Consider the following 20,387-nt stretch of genomic DNA (forward strand, 5'->3'; position numbering starts at 1 on the left):
GGCCGTGGGAGATGCGGTGCTGCTGTACCCGTCGCCGGGGGATCCGCCAAGATCGGAGCTGCCCGGTCCGTCCGTATTGCTTCCGGCCCTGGCGGACTTGGCGGACGGGGCCCATACTATGGATGACTCCTCAGGACTGCCCGTTTCTCCACGTGTGGCCCTCCTCGGCCCCCGGCGGAGCTGTGCGTCGTGTGCATCCGATTGGAAGTAACGTTGGCGCCAATGCGGGTGGTACTGAGCCGAGGTAATGGCCGGCGACACAGTGATGCTGGACGAACCGGCCGAACTCGGCGTCGGGGTTGTTGAGACCGAGAGGACGGGCGGCCGGCCCAGCGCTGACAGCGGCACCGATCTGTCCATTCGCAAGTCCGACGGCGGCGCCAAGGCGGCAGCCAAGCAGCCTGGCGGGCAGGACTCCGCTCAGACGAGATCGTCGAATCTCTGCCTCTTGGGGGCGCGGAATGCTGACTCCTCCCGTCGCCAGATCGCAGCCAGCGGCAGGCGGTAGCGAGACGACGGTGCCCTCGGAAATAAGCTGTCGGGCGAAACAACAGCGAGGAGCGCCACAGAGCCGGGAATAAGCCGCGCACGTTACGCGAGCCTCTGCCGTCGGCGTCTTGGCCAACTGATTGCGGTCCGCCCAGGACGATGTAAGCGACTGGGCAGGGCTGGGAATAATGAGGGATTTGGAGCAAACGGAAATGCGATGGGATCTGGGAAAGGGGAGCTGACGGGTGGCGGAGATAAGAGAAAATGGCCTTGACCGCAAGCAGCCATTGAGCAATTGATGAGGGGAACCGGCCCGGGGGAAGTCATCAATTTTGCCTGGGGAGTGCGCGAGGCGCTAGTAATGACTGCTTGCAGGGGCCGACGCGGATGCTACGATTCGATGCCGATCGTCCAAAGGGCAAAAGTCAGCGACAATCGGCTACCAACTGTTCGAGCCCTTCCAATAACCTGCAGTATGCCGAGTCCAAATGTGACGTTGAAATCTTCTTTTTTGACTTGACAGTCACCGTTAACTGCCTGTAAGATCATCAGCTTCCTCTATATAAGGTGGCAGCTCCGACCTGGGCGCCACTGCATCCCCTACTGCCCCGGACCCACTTGCCGATGTTTCGGCATTCGAGACTCGGTACAGTCGGACCCCTGAAAGTTCGTTAGCGTCTGATTTGAAGACCAGGGTCAGCCCCAAAATCTCGATCTCAACGTCAAAACGGTCAATTTTTCTCTGGAAAAAAAGTACAGATAGACTCAACCTTTTGGATTATTGCAAGACGCTCTATTTCTTTGCGTTGAATCAGCTCTTTTCGTGGTTTAAGAGTGTTCTTTCGGGTTGAAAAGAAGACCCTTGTCGTAGGTTCCGCGCTAACAATCTTTCAGGGGTCGTCCTGTAGGTATCCAGAACACTGAGATAAGGCCTGGCATCGCCTGCAACTCCGGGCTCGGCGATGATGTCTCCATATCCCTCCTGCCACTGCTGCTTGGCCATGGCCGCCATCTACGACTGTACGGGGCCTGTAGAGCAATGGGTATCCTGACAGCTACAGACCACACATGGTCGCCGTCTTCGTTGAGGAACCTTAGCCGAAAACGAATTCCTCGTAATTCTTCCGTATCCTCTGCAGGCCCTCTTCCAAAGACCAGCCCTTGGTGTCGCACACTTTCCGACATATATCCTCCAGAAGACGATCCATGTCCTCGCCAGCGCAATGCAGGTCACTCTCAACCAACAGCCGGTCGTCGGGACAGGCCCGGATAACGTCAGGGAATCTGCTCTCTCCTCCGGCGGTCGAGAGGTTGATGACGGTCGAAAAGGAAAAGTACACCTTGAGCGGTATTGCCGGGTTCAGGTACTGGCTAACCATCTGCGGCGATCCGCTAAACGAGTGCAAACATACCCGCGGCGGGAAGGGCTTCGGCTTGTAGCGCTTCACCGTTGGCCTGGGCACCTCATCGGTCGTCCAATCGTACTCATCATCCTCGTCGCTAGACGAGAAGTCCTCGGCGCCCTTCGCCACTAGCTTCTGTTTTCGACGCGAGACCACTTCCTTCTCGTAGCCCTTCCACAGCGACGCAAGAGCGTCGAACAGCACCCCGTGAGCCTGCACGCCGTGAACGCTAACCGCCACACCTAGCTCTCCGGCAAGCCGCAGCTGGGCTTTGAGGACTTGCACTTGATGCGCCATCTTGACATGGTGCGGGCTCAGACTGCGGCCCTCCCTCCCGCCGGGTGTCAGCGTCCCATCGCGCTCCGACTGGTCGGCGGCATTCCATGGCCATGGCAGGCGGAATGCTTTGTCCAGACCGATCTCGCCGATAAGAGCCGTCCCGGCGTCGAGCACACGCTGTCGTGTCTCACTGATAAAGCTGCTCAGCGGTTTTGGGTCCGGCAACGAGGCGATAAACTTTTCATCCGGTGTGGGCGAAAGCACCGCACTGTAATGCGTCGCTTTTTGCTCCGCTTTTGCCGCGGAGGGATCATAAGTGGCGTTGCCACCGCCGCCCGTGCCATCATCGATATCGTCATAGAGCTGGTACGAAAACCAAGGATGCCACCCAAACGCAGGCACGACTAGACTTGACGTGTTCTGCACCCCGTGTTCACCCTCGAGCGCCGCACGGTCCCGAATACCGCTTTTTGCCGCCACCGAGGCCACCAGGTCCTGGTCCTGCGAGCGCGTGGCCATGATGGTCAAGGCACGGGCGCGCATATTATTTATGCTAGCGATCGAGGACATGGTATCCGTCGGGTGGCAGTGGGCATCGCAGACACCGATATGCCATGGAAACTTAGCCTCACGGGACTCGTCACACGCGGAAGCTGCTGGGCTTGCTTGGCCATCGCTTTGGCGGCACATAGTGTGTCAAGCCGCGGTCTGTAGCAGTCTGAAGTGGTTTTCGAACTGACGTGAGAATTGCACGGTATCTTCTGTTCGCGCGTCTGACTCATTATATTTGGCCGAGACGATGTTGGTCGACGTTGAAGGTACAGCTGTGGGCCTTTCGTTCCCCACAATCCGAACGTGGAGTGAGGGGCACGGTGCGGGGCTCAAGGTGGAGGGTGTCGACTCTGTTCGAGGTGTCAGGCGATGTGAATAAAGCGACGCAGTCTAACCGCTTTTGGAACTGACGCCTACGACCGCTCTCAATGACACCGCGCTGGGCTGATAATTGTTGAAGGAATCCGCTTGCTTCTAGACTAGTGCACTGATCCAGATGATCGGCGGCACCGGCAATCTGTAAGGAAACTCCGAACAATGTAGATCGATCTACAGACGCCTATCTCCCGCCTGTTCTGCTACACATGGGCAGGGTTGCCCCGCTCCGAGGGAACACACCCGCTAGGTTTTCTCAAGATTTGCTTTACTACCTGAGCTTTCCAATCTCTAACGGATGGAACAGAGGAAGGTATGTCCCTTGAGGAAGGCAAGGCACGATGACCTCATTTGATGCACTGGGAGTCTGGGAAACGGTCTGCCAGTGCTATCCATCTGCAGGAGCTCCTGTCCGAGCTAAAGCGCGCCTCACCTGAGCTTTGTCCCGTCTTCACAGGCGGTTGGACCACACCTGCACAGTATGTACAACCCTTAGGGATGAAGCCCCTACGGTTCAGTATCAACACCAGGAAGGTAAGTACGATGACATACGGTGCGAAATAGCATACGACATAGCACATCAGAGCGTTCGGCCCAGACCTGGACCACATCTAATCAGCCCACAGGTTCCAGCTGCTTAAGACGAGCCGTCGCCGGGCACTTATTGCTTGCCCCTCTGCTCACAGTGCTCGGCTCCATCCTCTCACTTCTTTCGTCGCAGGCGCGGTTGCAACTTCAATCACTCCCACCCTTCTGGGCCTTCCCACTGCTCCGGTTCTGGTACCGTATCCATCTCAACAGAGGCCAGAAAGACATCTTTTTATCAACAGAGCTCGACAAGATGTATTGGCTTAAAAACTTGATCACATTCTCGCTTTCCACCATCCTCATTTTGAACCTCGCCATTCCGCTCGCGTTGTTCGCATCTATCATCACGTTTTGCTCATGGGCCTACTTGACCGGGTATCTCATTTGGGCGTTCATCGAACATATAATTATGTTCGTCCCGAGGACCATCCTCTTTAGGTGGAGGATGGATGAACGAAATCTCACACGCTTCAACAACGTGGTATCGGTGCCGAAAGCGGCAGATCCCGACTCATTTAGGCCTGTCAGTCCCGGCAGGTTTCCCCCCTTGCCGAGCTATCTGCGCTCGGATCATACACCGCCGAAGCGCCGACTCAGTAATACTGCTCTCGGTGGTCGGCTGAGCGGTCCTGAGCTGCGAGCCTGGCTCATGCGGGATTACGAAGGACTGGGGGGTCCGAAGTGGGATGATCTCGATGAGAGCCCGTTGCCGACGATGAAACGACAACGGACCCATGCGGACTCGGGAGTGGGGAGCTCTCGTACGGCACAGTCTGGCTCTAAAGGCGTTAGTCCCCGAACTTTCGGCACCGTTTTGTCTCCTCGGCGCCTCACGATCGTCGACAACATGCACCGGACGGGTAGGGTTCCGCCTACCATTGTTGAAGGGGACAGTGATGAAGAGCGCTCGAAAACCCCGACGAGAAGTCTTCATCGTTGATCGGGGAGCCCAGTTCTTGAGTTTGTTTTCGTCTTTCGCTTTGCTGGGAGGAAGAGTGTGGATGTTTCTGGCAAGGTGTTTTTGTCGGACTCTTTACGGTGATTATGGCTTATGAACGTGCATTTTGGTGTTGATGGTGGTGGTGCATTGAGGCTATGGGAAAACGGGTTACTGGTCTGAAAGGCAAATGCTAGACGCGGTTAGCGGTTATGGTTAATGGTCGACGGAGGATAATCAAGCGCAGGATCGCATACCTGGTACCTTGGACTAGAATTCGTTCATCATATCGGCGGAGGGAAGAGACGCAGTTCCTCCCGACATCGAAGTCGTCCTAGTTCCAGGTCATACACTGAGTATCCTCCTACACCCTGACTCCCAAACGCCGCTTATCCCTCCAACCCACCGGCCAGAATCCAATGTCCATGCTAAGCCTATGCCATACCCGTGGCATGCCCATCTCGTCCCCAGCCCTCTTCTCCTACCCTTTACAAACTCTGCCAAAAGTAGTTGGCATAAAAGTACCTCGAAAACTTCTTGTCAATGTTCACCACATGTACATCCCCCTTCCGATCATTTCTCACCACCACCCGGTTGAACTCTCCATCTTTACCGTCCCTCTCAATCTCCATCCCAAGACTCCGGTACACCTTCAATCGGAGCAGCACCTCGTCCTCGACCCCGCCGTTCCCACCGTTCCCGTTCGCCCCTTCGCCGCCATCCACGCCCTGCAACTCCAGCTCCTGCAGCCGCGCATTCAGCTCGGCCAGCTGCGCCTGCAGCCGCTCCGTCTCCATCTCGAGGTCGCTGGCGGCCTTGGCGATGCGGAATTTTTGCGTGTCGAGCCGCGCGATCTCGGACGCGTGCTGCGTCGACGAGTGCGAGCCTGTGAGCTCGGCATGCTGTGAGGCGAGCGTGTTGAGTGTGCGCGCGAGCTTGCGCAGCGAGGTCTCGGCTTCGCGCAGGCGCAGGTCGCGCGCTTGTTGCAGCGTCGAGAGGGACTCGCTTATCCGTGAGACGGCGGACTTGTCCGGGGCGATGTTGAAGTTGGAGATTGTGTGGCGGATGAGCTGGAAAAATCGGGCGTTAGTTGTACATTGCCTCATAGAAGGATGGAGAGAGGGCGGACCTACAGTGGAAGGGTCTTCTTCGAGAAGCATCTTGATGGTTGATTGAGGGCGAACTTGATATGTGAGGTTTTGCTACTTGAGAATGCGAATACTGGTCGATATCCGTTCAGTAGAAGAGAGGCGGGTGCGGATTATGCTAGGTTGGTAAATCATAGGATGCCCATGAGTGTTGTCTTTAATCCACGCGTTGTCGATCTTAAAGTTGGCGGTTGTTGTAGAGTCTTGGCGCCAAGCGAATCTCCAGGACGACCAGGCTGGCAGGGCTGAAGTTCTTATCTTATCGCCTCGGCTCTGGTGATCGGGCAGCTTCAGCTTCGTCATCGGTGGACGCATCCTAGAAACTGGCGGTCCGAGCTTTGACGACCGTTAAAGACGAAGGACACTAATACCATACTTCCAACTCTAAAGCTGCAGCTTGTACATATCGCCTCCAGCAGATATAAGTCGTCCGCACTGGATTCACCGCAACTTTCGAATATTTTCATATTGTCACCATGACGCAACTCCCATGTGAGTTCTGATACCTTCAAGGCGAAGTTGGCAACGCGAGCTAAATCTCGACGGCCTCAGATGCAATCGACGCCGAGACGTACGTGCTTGCACCAATAACAGCCCATAGCGTTATTCTAACTTCAAGCACAGGCCACTCAACCCGGCAGAGCTGGGGGTGTTGAGGGCGCAGTACGAAAAAGAGGGCGAGATGGTGGGCGTCCAGACCAAGTTCAACTACGCATGGGTAGGTCTTCGGCAACCCGCTTGCGGGGACATCGAGCTCACTCGCGGTACCCCAGGGCCTAGTAAAATCAAATGTGCGTTCCGACCAGCACCTCGGCGTGATGTTGCTCTCCGAGATCTTCCGGACATCCCCTGAGCGGCGCCGCGAGTGCCTCTACTACCTCGCGCTGGGCAACTACAAGCTGGGCAACTACGGTGAAGCGCGGAGATACAACGACCTCCTGCTCGAGAAGGAGCCGGGCAACCTGCAGGCAACAAATCTACGGTCGCTGATCGACGACAAGGTGGCCAAGGAAGGGCTCATGGGCGTGGCCATCGTGAGTGGCGTGGCGGTTGTGGCTGGTATTCTTGGGGGGGTGTTGCTGAGGAATTTGGGACGCAAGAGATGAATGGCGAGATGGCTCTTCCACGGGAGGTCGTAATTCTAGAGACGGAGAACCGAGCATATCCCCGGTGTTGCGGTGGGTATTGTATTTCATGTACGACAAGAGATGGCATCACGGTTTCACTTTGGCGTAGATACTGAATACCTAGGTAAAGGCAGGATACCACTCATACAACCTATCAGCTTGGGTTATGGAACACCTGAGCGCACTGGAGGTTCTGTGGCATCGCCTTTCCATTTGGATGCGCTCAACGGCCACGTTCTCGGTTACCCCGCGTTCAGGCCTGAGGGATGCCACGAGGATGGCCCGAGGCAGCTTGGCCTGCCGTATATCGGTCATTGGATCCTGGAGCTGAGGCTGACACTTATCCCGATAGGCCGCTGCATGCAAGGTTCGGCGAGTTGGGCACTCTTTGATAGCACTGCATGGACGTGTTGTGTGTCAAGGCCTTATGACCCGCTTTTTTGCACATCGGCGCTACCACAAGGTTGAAGGATACTCGTTGGCCTCCCGGTTTGTGCGAGGCGTGCCTTGCTGCAACTGCCGATGTGACAACCTGGCACGTGCCTGGGAAGGGGACAGCAAAGAAAACTGGAACCTTCGATTTATGTCGGGTACCTAGGTCTGGGCCTTGCCTTATTACAGAATCCTCACCGTACAGCTTCGCTGTTGTTGAGCTTGGTCCAACCGTCCAAGGGTGGCTCGAGCGTGTCATCTCCACTGAACCCCGTGCCAATCGATCGGCTTGTCATCAGTGACGTCCAACTGGCCGGGGGTCCGCTCCCGGATTCATTAGGTAACATTTGCCATTCCATCTCCCAAACAAATAACCGCTTTTTTGAACCAACACTTCCGCGAACCGCAAACAACCAGAGACACAGCCAGGCCCCATCAGGAATAGCGACAAGGATAGTCAACACATCGCCTACGCAACCCGCCAATTCCCAGGGATGAACCGCTGTACCCAGGGTTCTGGTCGACAGTACCCTAACTTGACCTGCGGCTAAAGTGGGGCTACGGTATCGGCTGAGTGCATTCAGGTTTCGAAGCCGGCCATCCGCTGTGCCAACAAACTCCGAGATCGACGACATCGAATATTCACCGGCTCGCCAAGCCAGCCGGCCGACCACAACTGCCATCACCGCTGCTACCGACCGACCTGCTCGTCGCGGCTTGCGTCCCCGCGCGGACGACACACCATGGCGTCCTCAGTCGAAAGGGTCTTCTGCCATGCTTGCGCGGCTGACTGGTTTCGCAATGAGGGCCAATCCCTGATATGCCCGAGCTGCGGCAGCACCTTCAACGAGATTGTCAGTAATTATTGCCGCACCCATCCCCTCGACCCATCTAATGTTTCCCCAGATTGACCCGAGGAACGACCCCCGTGAAATTCATGGCATGCCGCGGCGTGGCTGGGACTCGGACCCGGAGGAGGCCGACATCTTGGAACATCTCCGCGACGAATCCCCGCTACCCGGCGAGCGGGCAAGCATGAACGACGCTGGTCTAGGCCACTTCGCCAGGATGCTGGGTGGGCTCGGGGCTACAAGAGGTGGAACCGAGACGCCCGAAGCCGCCAGTGAGCCGCGATCGCCTATAAGAGATCGCGGCAATGGGTCAGAGTTCGCTGCAGGCGACGCCATCATGCGCCGCTTTGCCGAAATGCTGAATGAGCTTGAGGCTACAAGAGCGGCACACCGGCCTCCTGAGGTGGACCCTCTGTTCCCGCTGGGGGGTCTTGGACGTCAGCCAGGGACTAGAATTCAGCAAACGACCGTCCGGACTGGCCCCTTCGGCACGCAGACCAGAGTGACCATCACCAGTGGGACCGTAAGGAGCGACCCTGAGACATTACCTTTACCCAACTTTGGAACGTACGTCATCCCTCGCAGGGCACGGATTGGCGTCATTGCTCTCGTCAACAACAATACGGCAAGGGCTAACCCTAATGACGTGAGTAGATTGTTTGGCCAGCTTTTCGGCAGTCCCTGGCTGGATGAAGTAGACCGACGGGAACGCGGAGGGCGGGAGCCAGGCAGCCCGTTCGGTGGCGGGCTTCATGACTTGCTCGAGTCACTATACAACCCGGCAGCAGCAGTTCATGGCGATGCAGTCTTCACCCAGGAGGCGCTCGATCGCATTATCACGCAGCTCATGGAGGCGTCCCCCCACACCAACGGAGCACCCCCCGCATCGCAGGCGGCCATCGAAAGCCTCCAAAAGAAGCCAGTCGACGACGAGATGCTCGGCGCAGATGGGAAAGCCGAGTGCACGATTTGCATGGACGAAATCACAAAGGGCGCCGAAGTGACGGTACTACCGTGCAAGCACTGGTACCACGGCGAGTGTGTTGTCCTCTGGCTCAGGGAGCACAACACGTGTCCTGTCTGTCGGATGTCGATCGACAATCGGGAGGGTGGAACCAATAGCGGTAGCGCTAGACGAGGGTCCCAACAAGCCCAGACTTCCCAGACTTCCCAGACTTCCCAGCAGGCCCAAGGTTCTCAACCGGTTTCAGACCCTGCCTCCGCATCAGCATCGTCATCTTCCTCGTCCAGCCGCTTCCCCCGAACGAGACGCCAGTACCTGGACGAACTGACGCGGATGGAGCGGCTAGAGCGGATTAACTCCCTCCGCGATCTTCCTGAATCCAGAGATTCGCGCCGGCGCAACTCGCACTCGCCCCCGAACCCGTGGTCGTCGCCGGAAGCGGCAACTTCTTCGAGACTGAGGGGTTACAGGGCATGGCCTGGCGTGGACTATGGGGAGCATTACGGTGGCAGCGGGAGACGTGGGACGGACCGGGAGCAGCGCGAGGGACGGGAGCAGCAACAGGGAAGTGCTAGTAGTGGTGGTGGTAGTACGAACACAGGTGGAGGTGGTGGTGCGCTTGGGTGGTTCAGAGACCACTTTGGAGGTGGGCGGAGGAGCTGAGCAACAACAAGCCGGCTTATGGGGAAGTCTGACGACCTTTACGAATTATTCCATTTACTCTCTTAGGCTCAGCAGGGGGGAGCTTCCGGGATGGGCAAAGGACTCGGAATGAGTGGACCAAGGGAAACGGGATTTGGATGGTGTTATGATTGTACGGGAAATGTTTATCCTAGCTTGAGGAGGGATGAAAGGTCATTAGACTTTCACTGCTTTGCACGCTTATTCTCGACTTGAGGTCCTTTTGATTTTTCCTGCTTCTGGGGCGACCTCGATATAGGCAAGTTCCAAGTTGATAGATCAGTTGTGATGGCGACACACCTCACCTCAGGCAGCTGGGGTGGAAGGAATGGAATGGAGAGTTCAGGGTTTGTCCGGACCCTCTTAATTGTCCATTCCTACAGTCTACACTTTATGATAGATATGCGTATGCTCGTTTCCAACGGTCCTCGATCCTACAGGCTCGTCATTATTTCATTTATTCCGCCTTGCAGCATGCCTTAGGCGGGTTTAAGAGCCGGGGTAGGCGGACTCGTCAGCTCCCCAGGGTAGGCAGGTGAGCTGATTGGCCAGCTCTATTGATCAAGCCAATTGGTAGAACTGTCCTGAACAGGAAGGATGACGCGCTCCCTCGGGCTGCCGTCTCTATCTAGGTGACATTTGTGGCACTAGCCCGAGCGAGAGACGAGCAAGGTTCCATTTACTAGTTGTCAGTTTGTCTTTGTTTATTATAGTGAGGTGATTTGGATGAGGGGTGTGAAGGCAGTCTCCCCTCTCTTATCTCGTCGTCCCTCCCTCTTACACTTCAATTAGCCATTGTCTTTGGGCCATCTCCATCGATTAGACTTACAGTGGGAAGTGTCCTGCGTGGCTACGATACCGTGTCGTTTCCTCTGTGGCCAGGTACTTTGTCCACTTACACGATCGGCAACACCAGTGGCTGTGACTACTTATAAGCTGCGGCGTCACTCTGTTCGGTTCATCTCGTTCCATCGCTGCCTGTCTGATAGGCAGCTTCAAGGATGCGTGGACTCCTTGCCGCCGGGTTGCTGGTGCTCCAGGTGCCGGCACTGGTAGATGGCCTTCCAAACCCACTCCAAGGTATGGGCCCGACAGAGTGGACAGGGTCCGGCTGGTTGGTTTCGACGACTGACCTTCCGCAGTGGACCGGGACTCCGCCTCTGCCTCCGCCTCAACCCAAACCAGTCTCTCATCCGGGCCCAGCACGCAAATAAAGACCCCGGCACTAGTAAGCTAACCCTTTCTCATATCCAATGACCAACTTCACTGACAGACCTCTCAGGCTCTCCCCAATGATGAGCTGGTCACGGGCGAATCCACCACTCTCGAGAGAGAACTGGCCGACTTACACGTCCTTCGAGTCCAGCTGGCCGAGCTCGAGAAGGAGGTGTCCAGCCGGGAGACCTGGCTAGCCCAGGCGACCGGACTGACTCCCCACCGTCCTCCCCCCAGCATAGCGGACTGTGACAGCCTGCGCTGCATCGTCCAAGCCCTCCGCTGCAAGGCCGCGCACGCCGCCTCGGCACTCCTGAACACTGCCTCCTCCGACACCAACCATGCGAATATCACTCACCACCCCAGCCGGAATACAACAACTCTTGTAGAGATACCTGTGCCGCCATGGCGTACCAACGGCACAAGGACCGCGCCTCCCGGCTCGTTAACCTCAGCGCCAATACCGGCCGTAGTAGAAGATGGGGTGGTCGGCGGGAGCGACGATCCTCCTCTCGCCCTGCTCCTTCTTCTCGTTGGCCTTGCCGGGCTGGCCTGCCTCGGCACGCAACTCGCTTTAAGCTGCTGCCGTGTCGGGCGTCAGGGTCTGGCTGGTGCGCTCCCGCCGCCTGTGACTGTGACTAGACGGGGCCCCGGCTGGTGGAGGGCGGTTTGGGAGCAGCGGCTGGTTGACGGTGCGTCTTTGTGGAGACGGTCCGGACAGCGAGGAGGGGTGCAGGTCAGGCTAGGGGAGGAGGAAGGGTACGGGAATGGGGAGGGCTATGAGTATCGGGATGAGAAGGGTCCGTGTTATTTGGATGAGAAGACTGCTCATGCCCATGCACTGTATGAGGCCGGTGGTGATGAAGAAGAAGAGCGTGACGGGGAAAGAGACATGGAAAGCGAGTGCGCGTCTGAGGCCGAGGAGGAAGAGGAAGAGTTGACGCTTGGGGAGGAGCTGGCGTCGTTCAGGGCGGCGCTGGATTTGGTGGAGGGTATCGTTGCGGCGGAAGAGCAGAGGGCCCGCGAGAGGGAGTCGGATGCACTCCGATGATTGCTACGGGATGTCGTAACTCATATCATGTCTACATATGAGAGCGTTGCTATTGTGGCTAGCTATGGCCGGGGCATGAAACATGCCAAGCAGTGTAGATGTATCTTTCTCGCTTCTGCCCTAAGTTTATGATACCATCTAATCTTAGGATCTATAAAAGTCGTCTTTATTAGTCCTTAGTACAGTGGATGAATGGAGCTTTGGAGGATGAGAGACCGTTAGCTACAACCTGGAATCTTCCACTTCTCTTCTCCTCATCGTATGAACGGCAACGCGCCGCTGGAAGTACAACGGTCCAACACAGCATTGTGTGATACATTGTCGGTCGAAGATAATGCACCCTTCATCGCGGCTCGGGCCCAATCAGCATGAGCACGGCTTCAACCCATCTCACCCGAGCAGAAGGAGACGAACATGCGTTGAGGGTTGATTGGCTGCCGGACTCTATTAATCGCCCGGATTGGCACCTAAAACCCCGCGCTGTCAGCTGCCAGAGGCAGTCCAAGTCCCAGCTTCCGGTCCACGGGTGCAAGAATCTCATTTATTAGCGGGTGGAGCACCCTATGCCAATCTCTTTGACGGTGCTACCAACTACGCCCGGGCCTGCGCGTGCCAGCGACAATTCCGTCTCGGTTCGTCCCCGCCGATCCATTGGTCTGGTCCTTCTGCCTTCTCGGCCTTAGGACGACAAACATTCGCCTCTGCCAGCACTCCGCAGTTAATTAACCTCGGCGGCGTCGCTTTGGCTTTCCTTCATGGATGTTGCATGAGCGGAGCAGACTTCGGCTGCACACCACCTTTGCCTTAAAATCGAGCCGTAGCTGAGCACCCAAACGAGCAACTTTTGCTAGCAAACGAGAAGAGCAAGACCCGGTCCCGCTTCGAGGCCTGCCGCCTGCCGCTTGCTGCATCGACGAGCCGACTACTGCTGACATCATGGCTGAGGACCCCAACAACACAAGCGACATGTCCGACCTTACCGAGCCCGCCGTCGCCGCGAAAGAGGATGCTGAGACCACGGCGGCGCGGCGCGAGCTAAAGCAGACCACGATATCCGAGAAGGACGGGCCCGTGCAACTATCGCAGGACGACAAGAGTGCCTCGGAGGACGATGCCCCCCAAGATAAAGCGTCCGCCCGGCGGATCACGCCCGATATCAGCTTCGGCCCGCCCCAGGATGAAGATATGAAGGAGGAGGTCTCGTCGCCCAAGAAGAAGCGGGCGCGCGACGAGCTGGACGAAAACCGGGATGTTGCCGAGGCTCCTCTCGACGGAAAGACGCCTGGCAAGTCAAGCGCCACAATAGCAAAGAGTAGGACAGACCGGTCCGAGCCTGAGAAGAAGCGGCCTCGGGATCGCCAAGAACAAAGCGGGAAAGAAGTTGTAAAGGCACCCGCCCAGCCCCACCACGCCCTTGATGTTAACACCCAGCAGGAGCCTCTGTCCGCCAGCACATCCCCGAGATCGAGCATGGAACTGCCTTCGGAGACGAAGGAGACGACTGGCACCGCCACAGCGCAGACATCGGAACCAGCGAGACCGTCATCAGCCTTTGCTACCTCCGGCTTTGCTAAGCTGGCAGCGTCATCCATCTCACCATTCGGCAGCATAGGTGGCGCAGGGAAGCTCAGCTTATTCGGCTCATCGGGCACATCTTCCTTTGGCAGTCTTCTTGGGGGCGGCTCCAAACCGGCTGATCCGCCAGCGCCGCCGAAACTCAGGTTCGGCTCCGGTGCAGCTGCCTCCCCATTTGCCGGATTGAACGGGCAAGGCGGCGGATCCGTGTTCAAGTCGAGTCCCTTTGCTAGTGCGTTCGGAGGTAGCGCCGTCCCTGGCTCGCGGCTCAACTTTGGCAAGCCCGGCGAGGCCCTCAAGAGCGACAAGCCGGCCAGGCCATTCGGTGCGCCCGAAAGCGACGCCGAGGACAAGTCAGAGGGCGAAAGCAACGGAGACGAGGACACCAAGGGCGATTCCGCATCTGATGATGGGGAGAACAAGGAGGAGGACAGGGAGAAGGACGAGTCCAAGGCTGCTGGGGATGATAAGAAAAAGCCCAAGCTCCAGAAGAGTAAGTTTGCTACCCTGACGGGTCCCCATGACCGTTGCCCGCTCTGTTGCTGATCCCTCCCCAGTCGTGGTCGACGACGGCGAAGGCAAGGAGCTGACGCTCTTCTCTGTGCGCGCCAAAATGTACGTGATGGAGAAGGGAGTCGGGTGGAAGGAGCGCGGCGCGGGCATGCTCAAGGTGAACGTGCCCAAATCGACGGTCGAGCTGGACAACCAAGGGGTTCCCGATCCCGCCAGCTTCGACCCCTCGGTCCTGGAGGACGAGGAGGAAGGGCGCAAACACGTCCGGCTCATCATGAGGCAGGACCACACGCTGCGCGTCATCCTGAACACGGTCATCCTGCCGGCGATGAAGTTCCAGGTCACAAATCGGCTGAAGGCGTCGACCATCCTGTTCACGGCGTTTGAGGGCGGCGAGGCGCGGCAGGTGCAGATGAAGGTATGTTCCCGTTGTACCGGGTGGTTTTCTTTCCCTTTTTTTTCTTTTTTTCTTCTTCTTTTCTTTCCTTCTCTCGGGAAGTCCAGTGCTAAATGCTTCTACAGATGAGCGAGGTGAATGCCACGGCATTCTCGCAGCTAGTTGATTTATTGAAGAAACGGCTCGCCGATGTGTAGGGCACGGCCGCGCAATGGACGCTGCATCTATAAGATAATGACGACCCTGCCTCCCTTTTCTATTTCTTCGCATCACTGCGCCTAACATGTGTTCGCCATTTCTTTATGGGCGAGAGTCTTCTTGGGGGCGAGAATGCATTCTCCAGGAATCAGGGGGGTGACTGATGGCTTCTGGAGGCTGCCATTTACTCGCTGGCCCCGGCGAGAGGTCATTTTTGTGAGAAGGGGTAGGCAAAAATGACTAGATGTCTACTACGGACAGGGTTTCCGGGAGGGCATTTGTCCGGTTTTGTTCCTGTATATGATATGAGCTCACCGCTCCGATGCGCCCGTGTCCTGGTTCCACGGTCACCTAGCTGCGCAGAAGAGGATCTCCCCTTGCGTTGCAGGACCTAGGCGTCATAGACTGGCGATGGGCTGGTTGCAGGGCGGGATCTGGTGGTACTAGTACTGCGGTAGAATATCAGACTGCAGACTATCTTGCCTGTTGATCTCTACTCTTCGTTTATTTTGTAGATGGTTCAAGGATGGTTGGTTGATATTGCAGCCTTTGGACTCTCCATATGTTCAGTCAGTTTCCGCTCTTAGCAACCCCTGAACTATAGCGGTGCAACCCACTGAGCAACCGCCAGGCTTAGCACGTGCTCTCCCGCCACTTTCGCGAATCAATTAACTTTAACACGCCCGCCGCGTCATTCATCCACCGTCTTTCAAAGCCACTTCACTTTCGGTCTCGCCTCCTGGGCTTCAACTCCAAATGCAAACCCCTTTACCGAAGCCGAGCAGCGCAGGTCAACGCCATGTCCGCAACCAGCAACAGCGCTGGCCCAAAGGCTAGCCTCGGCAAGCGCAAGCGCGGCGACAACACAATCGGCGTTGAATCCATAGGATCCACAGGAGGTGACGAGGACGACAATCTGCAACCCGTCCCAGCAGGCGGAGATTGTGTGGCACCACCACCATCATTATCCTCATCATCATCGCCAACCACATCGCCAGCGCCGCCGCCGTCTCCTAATAAACCCCAGGATCAGAAGAAGAAGACGAAGAAGACGGAGAACAAGCGGACGCGAGTCGCCAAGGCAAAACCCGCCCTGCCCAAACCGGACCCTTCTACCTGGCCACCGGCCCTGCGCCGCCTCGAGAAGACGCACCGCGCCCTCAACCTGGTCTCCACCTTCCTCTCGGCCCGGCGGCACCTGGCCCCGACGCTCGAGACCCTCCGCCCGGCGGTCGAGCGCCACACGGGCGGTGCGCTGCTGGTCGAGGATGTCGCGGCCATTGCTGCGCTGCTCGGAGGCGAGGGAGGAGGAGGCGGGACGGTCTTCCGGTTCGAGTTTGTGGAACGAGGGGTGCTGGAGGCTTCTTTGGGCGGCGATGCTGCGGCTGATTATGGGCGGAGGGGGGACTGGGAGGAGGTGGGGGGAGGAAAGGGGAAAGAGGGAGAAAGAGTGGGGGAGGAGGAGGAGGAGGAGGAGGAGCAGGTGCTGGTTCTGGAGTTTCTGGACGGGGAGCTGAAATCGGAGGGTACTACCACTACTAAAGGTAATAAGGGTGGTGGTGGCGGTGGTGGTAGCAGGGACCGAGAGCAGAGGATGAAGATGCCTGTGTTCAGCCAGGCGCAGATGACGCGGTTGATTGAGCGGCGCAACGCCAAGTTTGCACAAGCGGTGGATGCGTTCGTGGCCAGGTGTGTCGGCGAGGGGCTGGACCCGGAGATGGTTCTCTTGAGCGAGCGGGAGAGGTATATGCCCCGGCCACGGCGGGCGGCGACGCAAGTGGACGACGAGAAGAAGAAGAAAATGACAGATACGCTCCCGGAGACAATACCGCGCGAGAGGAAGAGCATTCCCGAGATTGTGCGGGAGATCAAGGAGAGTCCGTGGTATAGCGGGCAGATTGTGCCGGACGGGCACCGGGTGTTTGAGCCGCAAGAGGCCGTGTATGGGGACTTGGACTTCCTGCTCAGCCAAGACCTCGTCAACGCGCTGTACAACGCCAAGGGCATCACGCGCTTCTATGCCCACCAGGCCGAGGCCATCAACGCCCTGCACGAGGGGTACAATGTCGTGGTGGCGACATCGACCAGCTCCGGCAAGTCGCTCATCTACCAGCTCCCGGTGCTGCACGCCCTGGAGCAGGACCGCAACACCAGGGCCATGTACCTGTTCCCGACCAAGGCACTCGCGCAGGACCAGCGGCGGAGCCTGAAGGAGATGATGGGCTTCATGCCGGGCTTGGAGGATGTGCTGGTCGAGACATTCGACGGGGACACGCCGATGAAGGAGAGGAACACGATCCGCGACGAGGCCAGGATCATCTTCACGAACCCAGACATGCTGCATATCACGATCCTGCCCCAGGAGGACAGGTGGAGGACCTTCTTGAAGAATCTGAAATATGTCGTTGGTAGGTCTACCAGAATGTGAATGGGTGGTGTTGGTGTTGGAAGGATATAAGACAGGAAACTTACAAGTTACGGCCGCAGTGGATGAGTTGCACTACTACAATGGGCTGATGGGGTCTCACGTCGCTTTCATCATGAGACGGCTCCGCCGCACGTGTGCGGCGCTGGGGAACCGGCACGTCAAGTTTATTTCGTGCTCGGCAACCGTGGCGAACCCGGAGCAGCACTTCAAGACGATATTCGGAATTGACGATGTCCGGTTGATCGACTTTGACGGGTCCCCTTCAGGTGAGAGTGAACACAGGCCTCCGCGATCGACGAGTAAAGCTGACGTATATGCAGGCCGCAAAGAGTTCATCTGTTGGAACACCCCGTACAAAGACCCCGGGGATCCAGCCAGCGGTCGCGGAAACGCCATGCTCGAGTGCTCGCGTCTATTCTGCCAGCTCATTCTCCGGGGCGTCCGGGTGATTGCCTTCTGCCGCGTGCGCGAGCAGTGCGAGAAGCTGGTGGGCGCCGTCAAGCAGGAGCTCGAGGCCCTCGGCCGCGGCGAGGTCGTCGGGCGGGTCATGGGCTACCGCGGCGGCTACACGGCGCAGGACCGGCGGCGGATCGAGACCGACATGTTCGAGGGCAAGCTCCTCGGCATCGTTGCGACCACTGCGCTGGAGCTGGGCGTCGACATTGGCACGCTGGACTGTGTGCTGACGTGGGGCTTCCCCTACACGATCGCCAATCTCCGGCAGCAGAGCGGGAGGGCCGGGAGGCGGAACAAGGACTCGCTGTCCATCCTGGTGGGCGATGGCTTCGCGACCGACCAGCACTACATGCAGAACCCCGACGAGCTCTTCACCAAGCCCAACTGCGAGCTGCAGGTCGATCTCAGCAACATGCTCGTCAAGGAAGGCCACCTCCAGTGCGCGGCATACGAGATGCCGATCCAGCCGGCGGAGGATGCGGTCTACTTTGGCGACGATCTGGCCCGCATCTGCGAGGAGCGCCTCGTCAAGGACGACTCGGGGTTCTACCACTGCCATGACCGGTTCCGGCCGCTGCCGTCGCGATTCGTCTCGATCCGCGACACGGAAGAAGACCACTTCGCCATCGTCGACATCACGCACGGCCGCAACGTCGTGCTCGAGGAGCTCGAAGCGTCGCGCGCAACCTTCACCATCTACGACGGCGCCATCTTCCTCCACCAGGGCGACACCTACCTCGTGCGGGACTTCAACCCGGACCGGCAGATGGCGCGCGTCGAGCGGGTCAGGGTCGACTGGATGACGTCGCAGCGCGACTATACCGACATCGACCCGGTCGAGACGGAGGCCGTCAAGCGGCTCACCAACTCGCGCTGGCGCGCCTACTACGGCTCGATCCGCATCACGCAGGTCGTATTCGGCTACTTCAAGGTCGACCCCAGGCGCAACAACCGCATCCTCGACGCCGTGCAGGTCGACAACCCGCCCGTCGTGCGCCACAGCAAGGGCATGTGGCTCGACGTGCCCCAGCACGCGCTCGACATCCTCGCCGCACGCCGCCTGCACGTCGCGGGCGCCATCCACGCCGCCCAGCACGCCGTCATGAGCCTGATCCCGAACTTTGTCGTCAGCATGCCCGGCGACGTGCGCACCGAGTGCAAGAACGGCCTGAAGGAGTTCGCCCGGCGCGAGACGCAGCGCAAGCGGCCCGCGCGGCTCACCTTCTACGATGCCAAGGGCGGCGCCGGCGGGTCCGGGATCAATACGAAAGCGTTCGAGTTTGTGGACCTGCTGCTGAAGCAGGCGCTGGCGCGGGTGACGCGGTGCGGCTGCCACGCGGGCTGTGTCGAGTGCTGCGCGTCGGAGCAGTGCAAGGAGATGAACGAGGTCATGAGCAAGGCCGGGTGCGAGGTGGTTCTGAAGGCGCTGCTAGATGAGGAGATTGATGTCGAGGCGCTGCCGATGGGTCCCGAAGAGGGCGTTCCGGCCGGGGTCGAGACGGTTGTGTTGGCTAGCACGGTGTTGGGGAGGGATGGGCGCGGGTTGGTTGTTGATGACGATGATGATGGAAGGGGGCCTGGCGAAGGAGGATAGATGGCGAGGGTGCACAAGAAAATAGGAAAAAGAAGGGAAAGTTGAAAGGGTTTCGTGGAAATGAAGCATCTTGCAGAAGACGATTGGCAAGAGTGAGGGGTGCAATGGCTGTCTCGCTGACTAGGTAGGTACCTGACGGTGTGCACTGTGTTTGAGCATACCTGGTCAGTGACCGGCCTACCGAGGGGCAGGCACTATATAGGCAACATCATCCAGTTGGCCTTCAATGGCGCCGTGGTGAAGTGGTCACACGCCTCGGTCACCACCGCCACGGCGCCGTAGACCCTCTCTGCCCGACGGGGCGGGAGGGCACGGGTTCGATTCCTGCCCAGCGCGCTTGACTCACCAGCTTTTCGACGACTTTCCGAATTGCCGACCAGCCGACCAACTCGACTCGACATCGAAGCAAAACCCCTATGAGAGGGGGTTTTCGTAGCCACCAACCTCCCCTGCAACAAATCCGACGGGGAGCTTGGTGGTGAGCTTTTTTGTGTTTTTATATGTAGTGCATGTAGTATTATACTACCTCTCTGAGGTACCTAGAGATTCTTGTTCAATGGTTTTGATATTCCCAGCAGCTGCCGGTTAGTCGAGTCGGTTTACGATCTCTGTCCGGGGAGGGCCCACAGCGGCGCCGGAGATCCGGGGCATGTGGAGCCCTTACTAGGAATCCACCCCGGTGCTGACGGGCCCACACTCGGCGTGTCTCTCCATCACAAATTCCCTGAATCATGCCGCGAGCATTACAATTCCTTTGTCTTGGTTCTGCGATCTCATAGCATTTGTTGATTGTACTATTCTTGGCGTTTAATCCTGCTCTTTTTTCTCTCTCTCGGCTCTTGTGCCTTGTCTGCCCAGTGCTATATAGTCTCGGCCAAAACAGGAACAAGCAGGCTAAGCTTTTCTGCCGAGTCCGCCCTTGGCGAACCTAGCGCGAGCCGTTGCGTGCGTGCTGATCGGCACTCGGGCCCCTGACTGGCTTTCAGCTGAGAACTTTTGAGGCAACCAAGCAAGGGAAGAATGAGCCCGCCAGAAAAGAAGCATCCCTTGACGCTCGGTTCAAGGCGCGATGGTTGATCGGCAACAGCTTGGAGACAGCAAAGACCAACTGAATGGCACTTCTCTGTACGGCAG

General features: G+C 58.0%; 8 protein-coding genes across 8 annotated transcripts; 6 read left to right on the forward strand and 2 right to left on the reverse strand.

Moving 5' to 3' along the window:
* Positions 1 to 1,144: 1,144 nt before the first annotated feature.
* On the reverse strand, positions 1,145 to 3,153 carry B0T15DRAFT_146764 (uncharacterized protein). The gene is made up of 2 exons (XM_062861942.1): positions 1,260 to 3,153; positions 1,145 to 1,149 (listed from the first exon to the last, which is right to left on the reverse strand). Exon 1 carries the CDS (start codon positions 2,859 to 2,861, stop codon positions 1,584 to 1,586), a length of 1,278 nt encoding a protein of 425 aa, XP_062722387.1. The 5' UTR covers positions 2,862 to 3,153; the 3' UTR covers positions 1,145 to 1,149; positions 1,260 to 1,583.
* On the forward strand, positions 3,076 to 4,869 carry B0T15DRAFT_146945 (uncharacterized protein). Its single transcript, XM_062861943.1, has 3 exons — positions 3,076 to 3,242; positions 3,406 to 3,651; positions 3,725 to 4,869. Exons 2-3 carry the CDS (start codon positions 3,453 to 3,455, stop codon positions 4,624 to 4,626), a joined length of 1,101 nt encoding a protein of 366 aa, XP_062722388.1. The 5' UTR covers positions 3,076 to 3,242; positions 3,406 to 3,452; the 3' UTR covers positions 4,627 to 4,869.
* A 9-nt stretch (positions 4,870 to 4,878) lies between these two features.
* Positions 4,879 to 5,972, reverse strand: B0T15DRAFT_527710 (Spc24 subunit of Ndc80-domain-containing protein). The gene is made up of 2 exons (XM_062868990.1): positions 5,757 to 5,972; positions 4,879 to 5,693 (listed from the first exon to the last, which is right to left on the reverse strand). Exons 1-2 carry the CDS (start codon positions 5,781 to 5,783, stop codon positions 5,112 to 5,114), a joined length of 609 nt encoding a protein of 202 aa, XP_062722389.1. The 5' UTR covers positions 5,784 to 5,972; the 3' UTR covers positions 4,879 to 5,111.
* A 108-nt stretch (positions 5,973 to 6,080) lies between these two features.
* B0T15DRAFT_527713 (uncharacterized protein) lies at positions 6,081 to 7,333 on the forward strand. The gene is made up of 4 exons (XM_062868991.1): positions 6,081 to 6,263; positions 6,324 to 6,342; positions 6,396 to 6,489; positions 6,545 to 7,333. Exons 1-4 carry the CDS (start codon positions 6,248 to 6,250, stop codon positions 6,875 to 6,877), a joined length of 462 nt encoding a protein of 153 aa, XP_062722390.1. The 5' UTR covers positions 6,081 to 6,247; the 3' UTR covers positions 6,878 to 7,333.
* Positions 7,334 to 7,853: 520 nt separating this feature from the next.
* Positions 7,854 to 9,961, forward strand: B0T15DRAFT_147023 (uncharacterized protein). Its single transcript, XM_062861944.1, has 2 exons — positions 7,854 to 8,184; positions 8,237 to 9,961. The coding sequence occupies exons 1-2, from the start codon at positions 8,074 to 8,076 to the stop codon at positions 9,806 to 9,808; spliced, it is 1,683 nt and encodes a 560-aa protein (XP_062722391.1). The 5' UTR covers positions 7,854 to 8,073; the 3' UTR covers positions 9,809 to 9,961.
* A 417-nt stretch (positions 9,962 to 10,378) lies between these two features.
* B0T15DRAFT_527719 (uncharacterized protein) lies at positions 10,379 to 12,504 on the forward strand. The gene is made up of 3 exons (XM_062868992.1): positions 10,379 to 10,906; positions 10,969 to 11,054; positions 11,109 to 12,504. The coding sequence occupies exons 1-3, from the start codon at positions 10,828 to 10,830 to the stop codon at positions 12,090 to 12,092; spliced, it is 1,149 nt and encodes a 382-aa protein (XP_062722392.1). The 5' UTR covers positions 10,379 to 10,827; the 3' UTR covers positions 12,093 to 12,504.
* A 116-nt stretch (positions 12,505 to 12,620) lies between these two features.
* Positions 12,621 to 14,832, forward strand: B0T15DRAFT_147093 (uncharacterized protein). Its single transcript, XM_062861945.1, has 3 exons — positions 12,621 to 14,160; positions 14,225 to 14,598; positions 14,703 to 14,832. The coding sequence occupies exons 1-3, from the start codon at positions 13,029 to 13,031 to the stop codon at positions 14,772 to 14,774; spliced, it is 1,578 nt and encodes a 525-aa protein (XP_062722393.1). The 5' UTR covers positions 12,621 to 13,028; the 3' UTR covers positions 14,775 to 14,832.
* A 552-nt stretch (positions 14,833 to 15,384) lies between these two features.
* Positions 15,385 to 19,350, forward strand: B0T15DRAFT_552548 (uncharacterized protein). Its single transcript, XM_062870295.1, has 3 exons — positions 15,385 to 17,183; positions 17,263 to 17,469; positions 17,524 to 19,350. Exons 1-3 carry the CDS (start codon positions 15,575 to 15,577, stop codon positions 19,251 to 19,253), a joined length of 3,546 nt encoding a protein of 1,181 aa, XP_062722394.1. The 5' UTR covers positions 15,385 to 15,574; the 3' UTR covers positions 19,254 to 19,350.
* Positions 19,351 to 20,387: the final 1,037 nt, after the last annotated feature.

This window comes from Chaetomium strumarium (genome assembly GCF_033439665.1).
Source record: "Chaetomium strumarium strain CBS 333.67 chromosome Unknown B0T15scaffold_3, whole genome shotgun sequence".
Classification (NCBI taxonomy): domain Eukaryota; kingdom Fungi; phylum Ascomycota; class Sordariomycetes; order Sordariales; family Chaetomiaceae; genus Chaetomium; species Chaetomium strumarium.

What these genes read in the sequence shown, in the direction of transcription:
- B0T15DRAFT_146764 (XM_062861942.1), bottom strand. Translation starts at nt 2,861, where the DNA reads ATGTGCCGCCAAAGCGATGGCCAAGCAAGCCCAGCAGCTTCCGCGTGT.
- B0T15DRAFT_146945 (XM_062861943.1), top strand. Translation starts at nt 3,453, where the DNA reads ATGCACTGGGAGTCTGGGAAACGGTCTGCCAGTGCTATCCATCTGCAG. An exon ending in GGTAAGTACGATGACATACG is followed by an intron (nt 3,652 to 3,724) that starts GTGCGAAATAGC and finishes ATCAGCCCACAG; the next exon opens with GTTCCAGCTGCTTAAGACGA.
- B0T15DRAFT_527710 (XM_062868990.1), bottom strand. Translation starts at nt 5,783, where the DNA reads ATGCTTCTCGAAGAAGACCCTTCCACT. An exon ending in TCGAAGAAGACCCTTCCACT is followed by an intron (nt 5,694 to 5,756) that starts GTAGGTCCGCCC and finishes CGATTTTTCCAG; the next exon opens with CTCATCCGCCACACAATCTC.
- B0T15DRAFT_527713 (XM_062868991.1), top strand. An exon ending in CCAAGTTCAACTACGCATGG is followed by an intron (nt 6,490 to 6,544) that starts GTAGGTCTTCGG and finishes GCGGTACCCCAG; the next exon opens with GGCCTAGTAAAATCAAATGT.
- B0T15DRAFT_147023 (XM_062861944.1), top strand. Translation starts at nt 8,074, where the DNA reads ATGGCGTCCTCAGTCGAAAGGGTCTTCTGCCATGCTTGCGCGGCTGAC. An exon ending in GCAGCACCTTCAACGAGATT is followed by an intron (nt 8,185 to 8,236) that starts GTCAGTAATTAT and finishes ATGTTTCCCCAG; the next exon opens with ATTGACCCGAGGAACGACCC.
- B0T15DRAFT_527719 (XM_062868992.1), top strand. Translation starts at nt 10,828, where the DNA reads ATGCGTGGACTCCTTGCCGCCGGGTTGCTGGTGCTCCAGGTGCCGGCA. An exon ending in CCTTCCAAACCCACTCCAAG is followed by an intron (nt 10,907 to 10,968) that starts GTATGGGCCCGA and finishes GACCTTCCGCAG; the next exon opens with TGGACCGGGACTCCGCCTCT. An exon ending in AAATAAAGACCCCGGCACTA is followed by an intron (nt 11,055 to 11,108) that starts GTAAGCTAACCC and finishes CAGACCTCTCAG; the next exon opens with GCTCTCCCCAATGATGAGCT.
- B0T15DRAFT_147093 (XM_062861945.1), top strand. Translation starts at nt 13,029, where the DNA reads ATGGCTGAGGACCCCAACAACACAAGCGACATGTCCGACCTTACCGAG. An exon ending in AAAGCCCAAGCTCCAGAAGA is followed by an intron (nt 14,161 to 14,224) that starts GTAAGTTTGCTA and finishes ATCCCTCCCCAG; the next exon opens with TCGTGGTCGACGACGGCGAA. An exon ending in CGCGGCAGGTGCAGATGAAG is followed by an intron (nt 14,599 to 14,702) that starts GTATGTTCCCGT and finishes ATGCTTCTACAG; the next exon opens with ATGAGCGAGGTGAATGCCAC.
- B0T15DRAFT_552548 (XM_062870295.1), top strand. Translation starts at nt 15,575, where the DNA reads ATGTCCGCAACCAGCAACAGCGCTGGCCCAAAGGCTAGCCTCGGCAAG. An exon ending in GAATCTGAAATATGTCGTTG is followed by an intron (nt 17,184 to 17,262) that starts GTAGGTCTACCA and finishes TTACGGCCGCAG; the next exon opens with TGGATGAGTTGCACTACTAC. An exon ending in CTTTGACGGGTCCCCTTCAG is followed by an intron (nt 17,470 to 17,523) that starts GTGAGAGTGAAC and finishes ACGTATATGCAG; the next exon opens with GCCGCAAAGAGTTCATCTGT.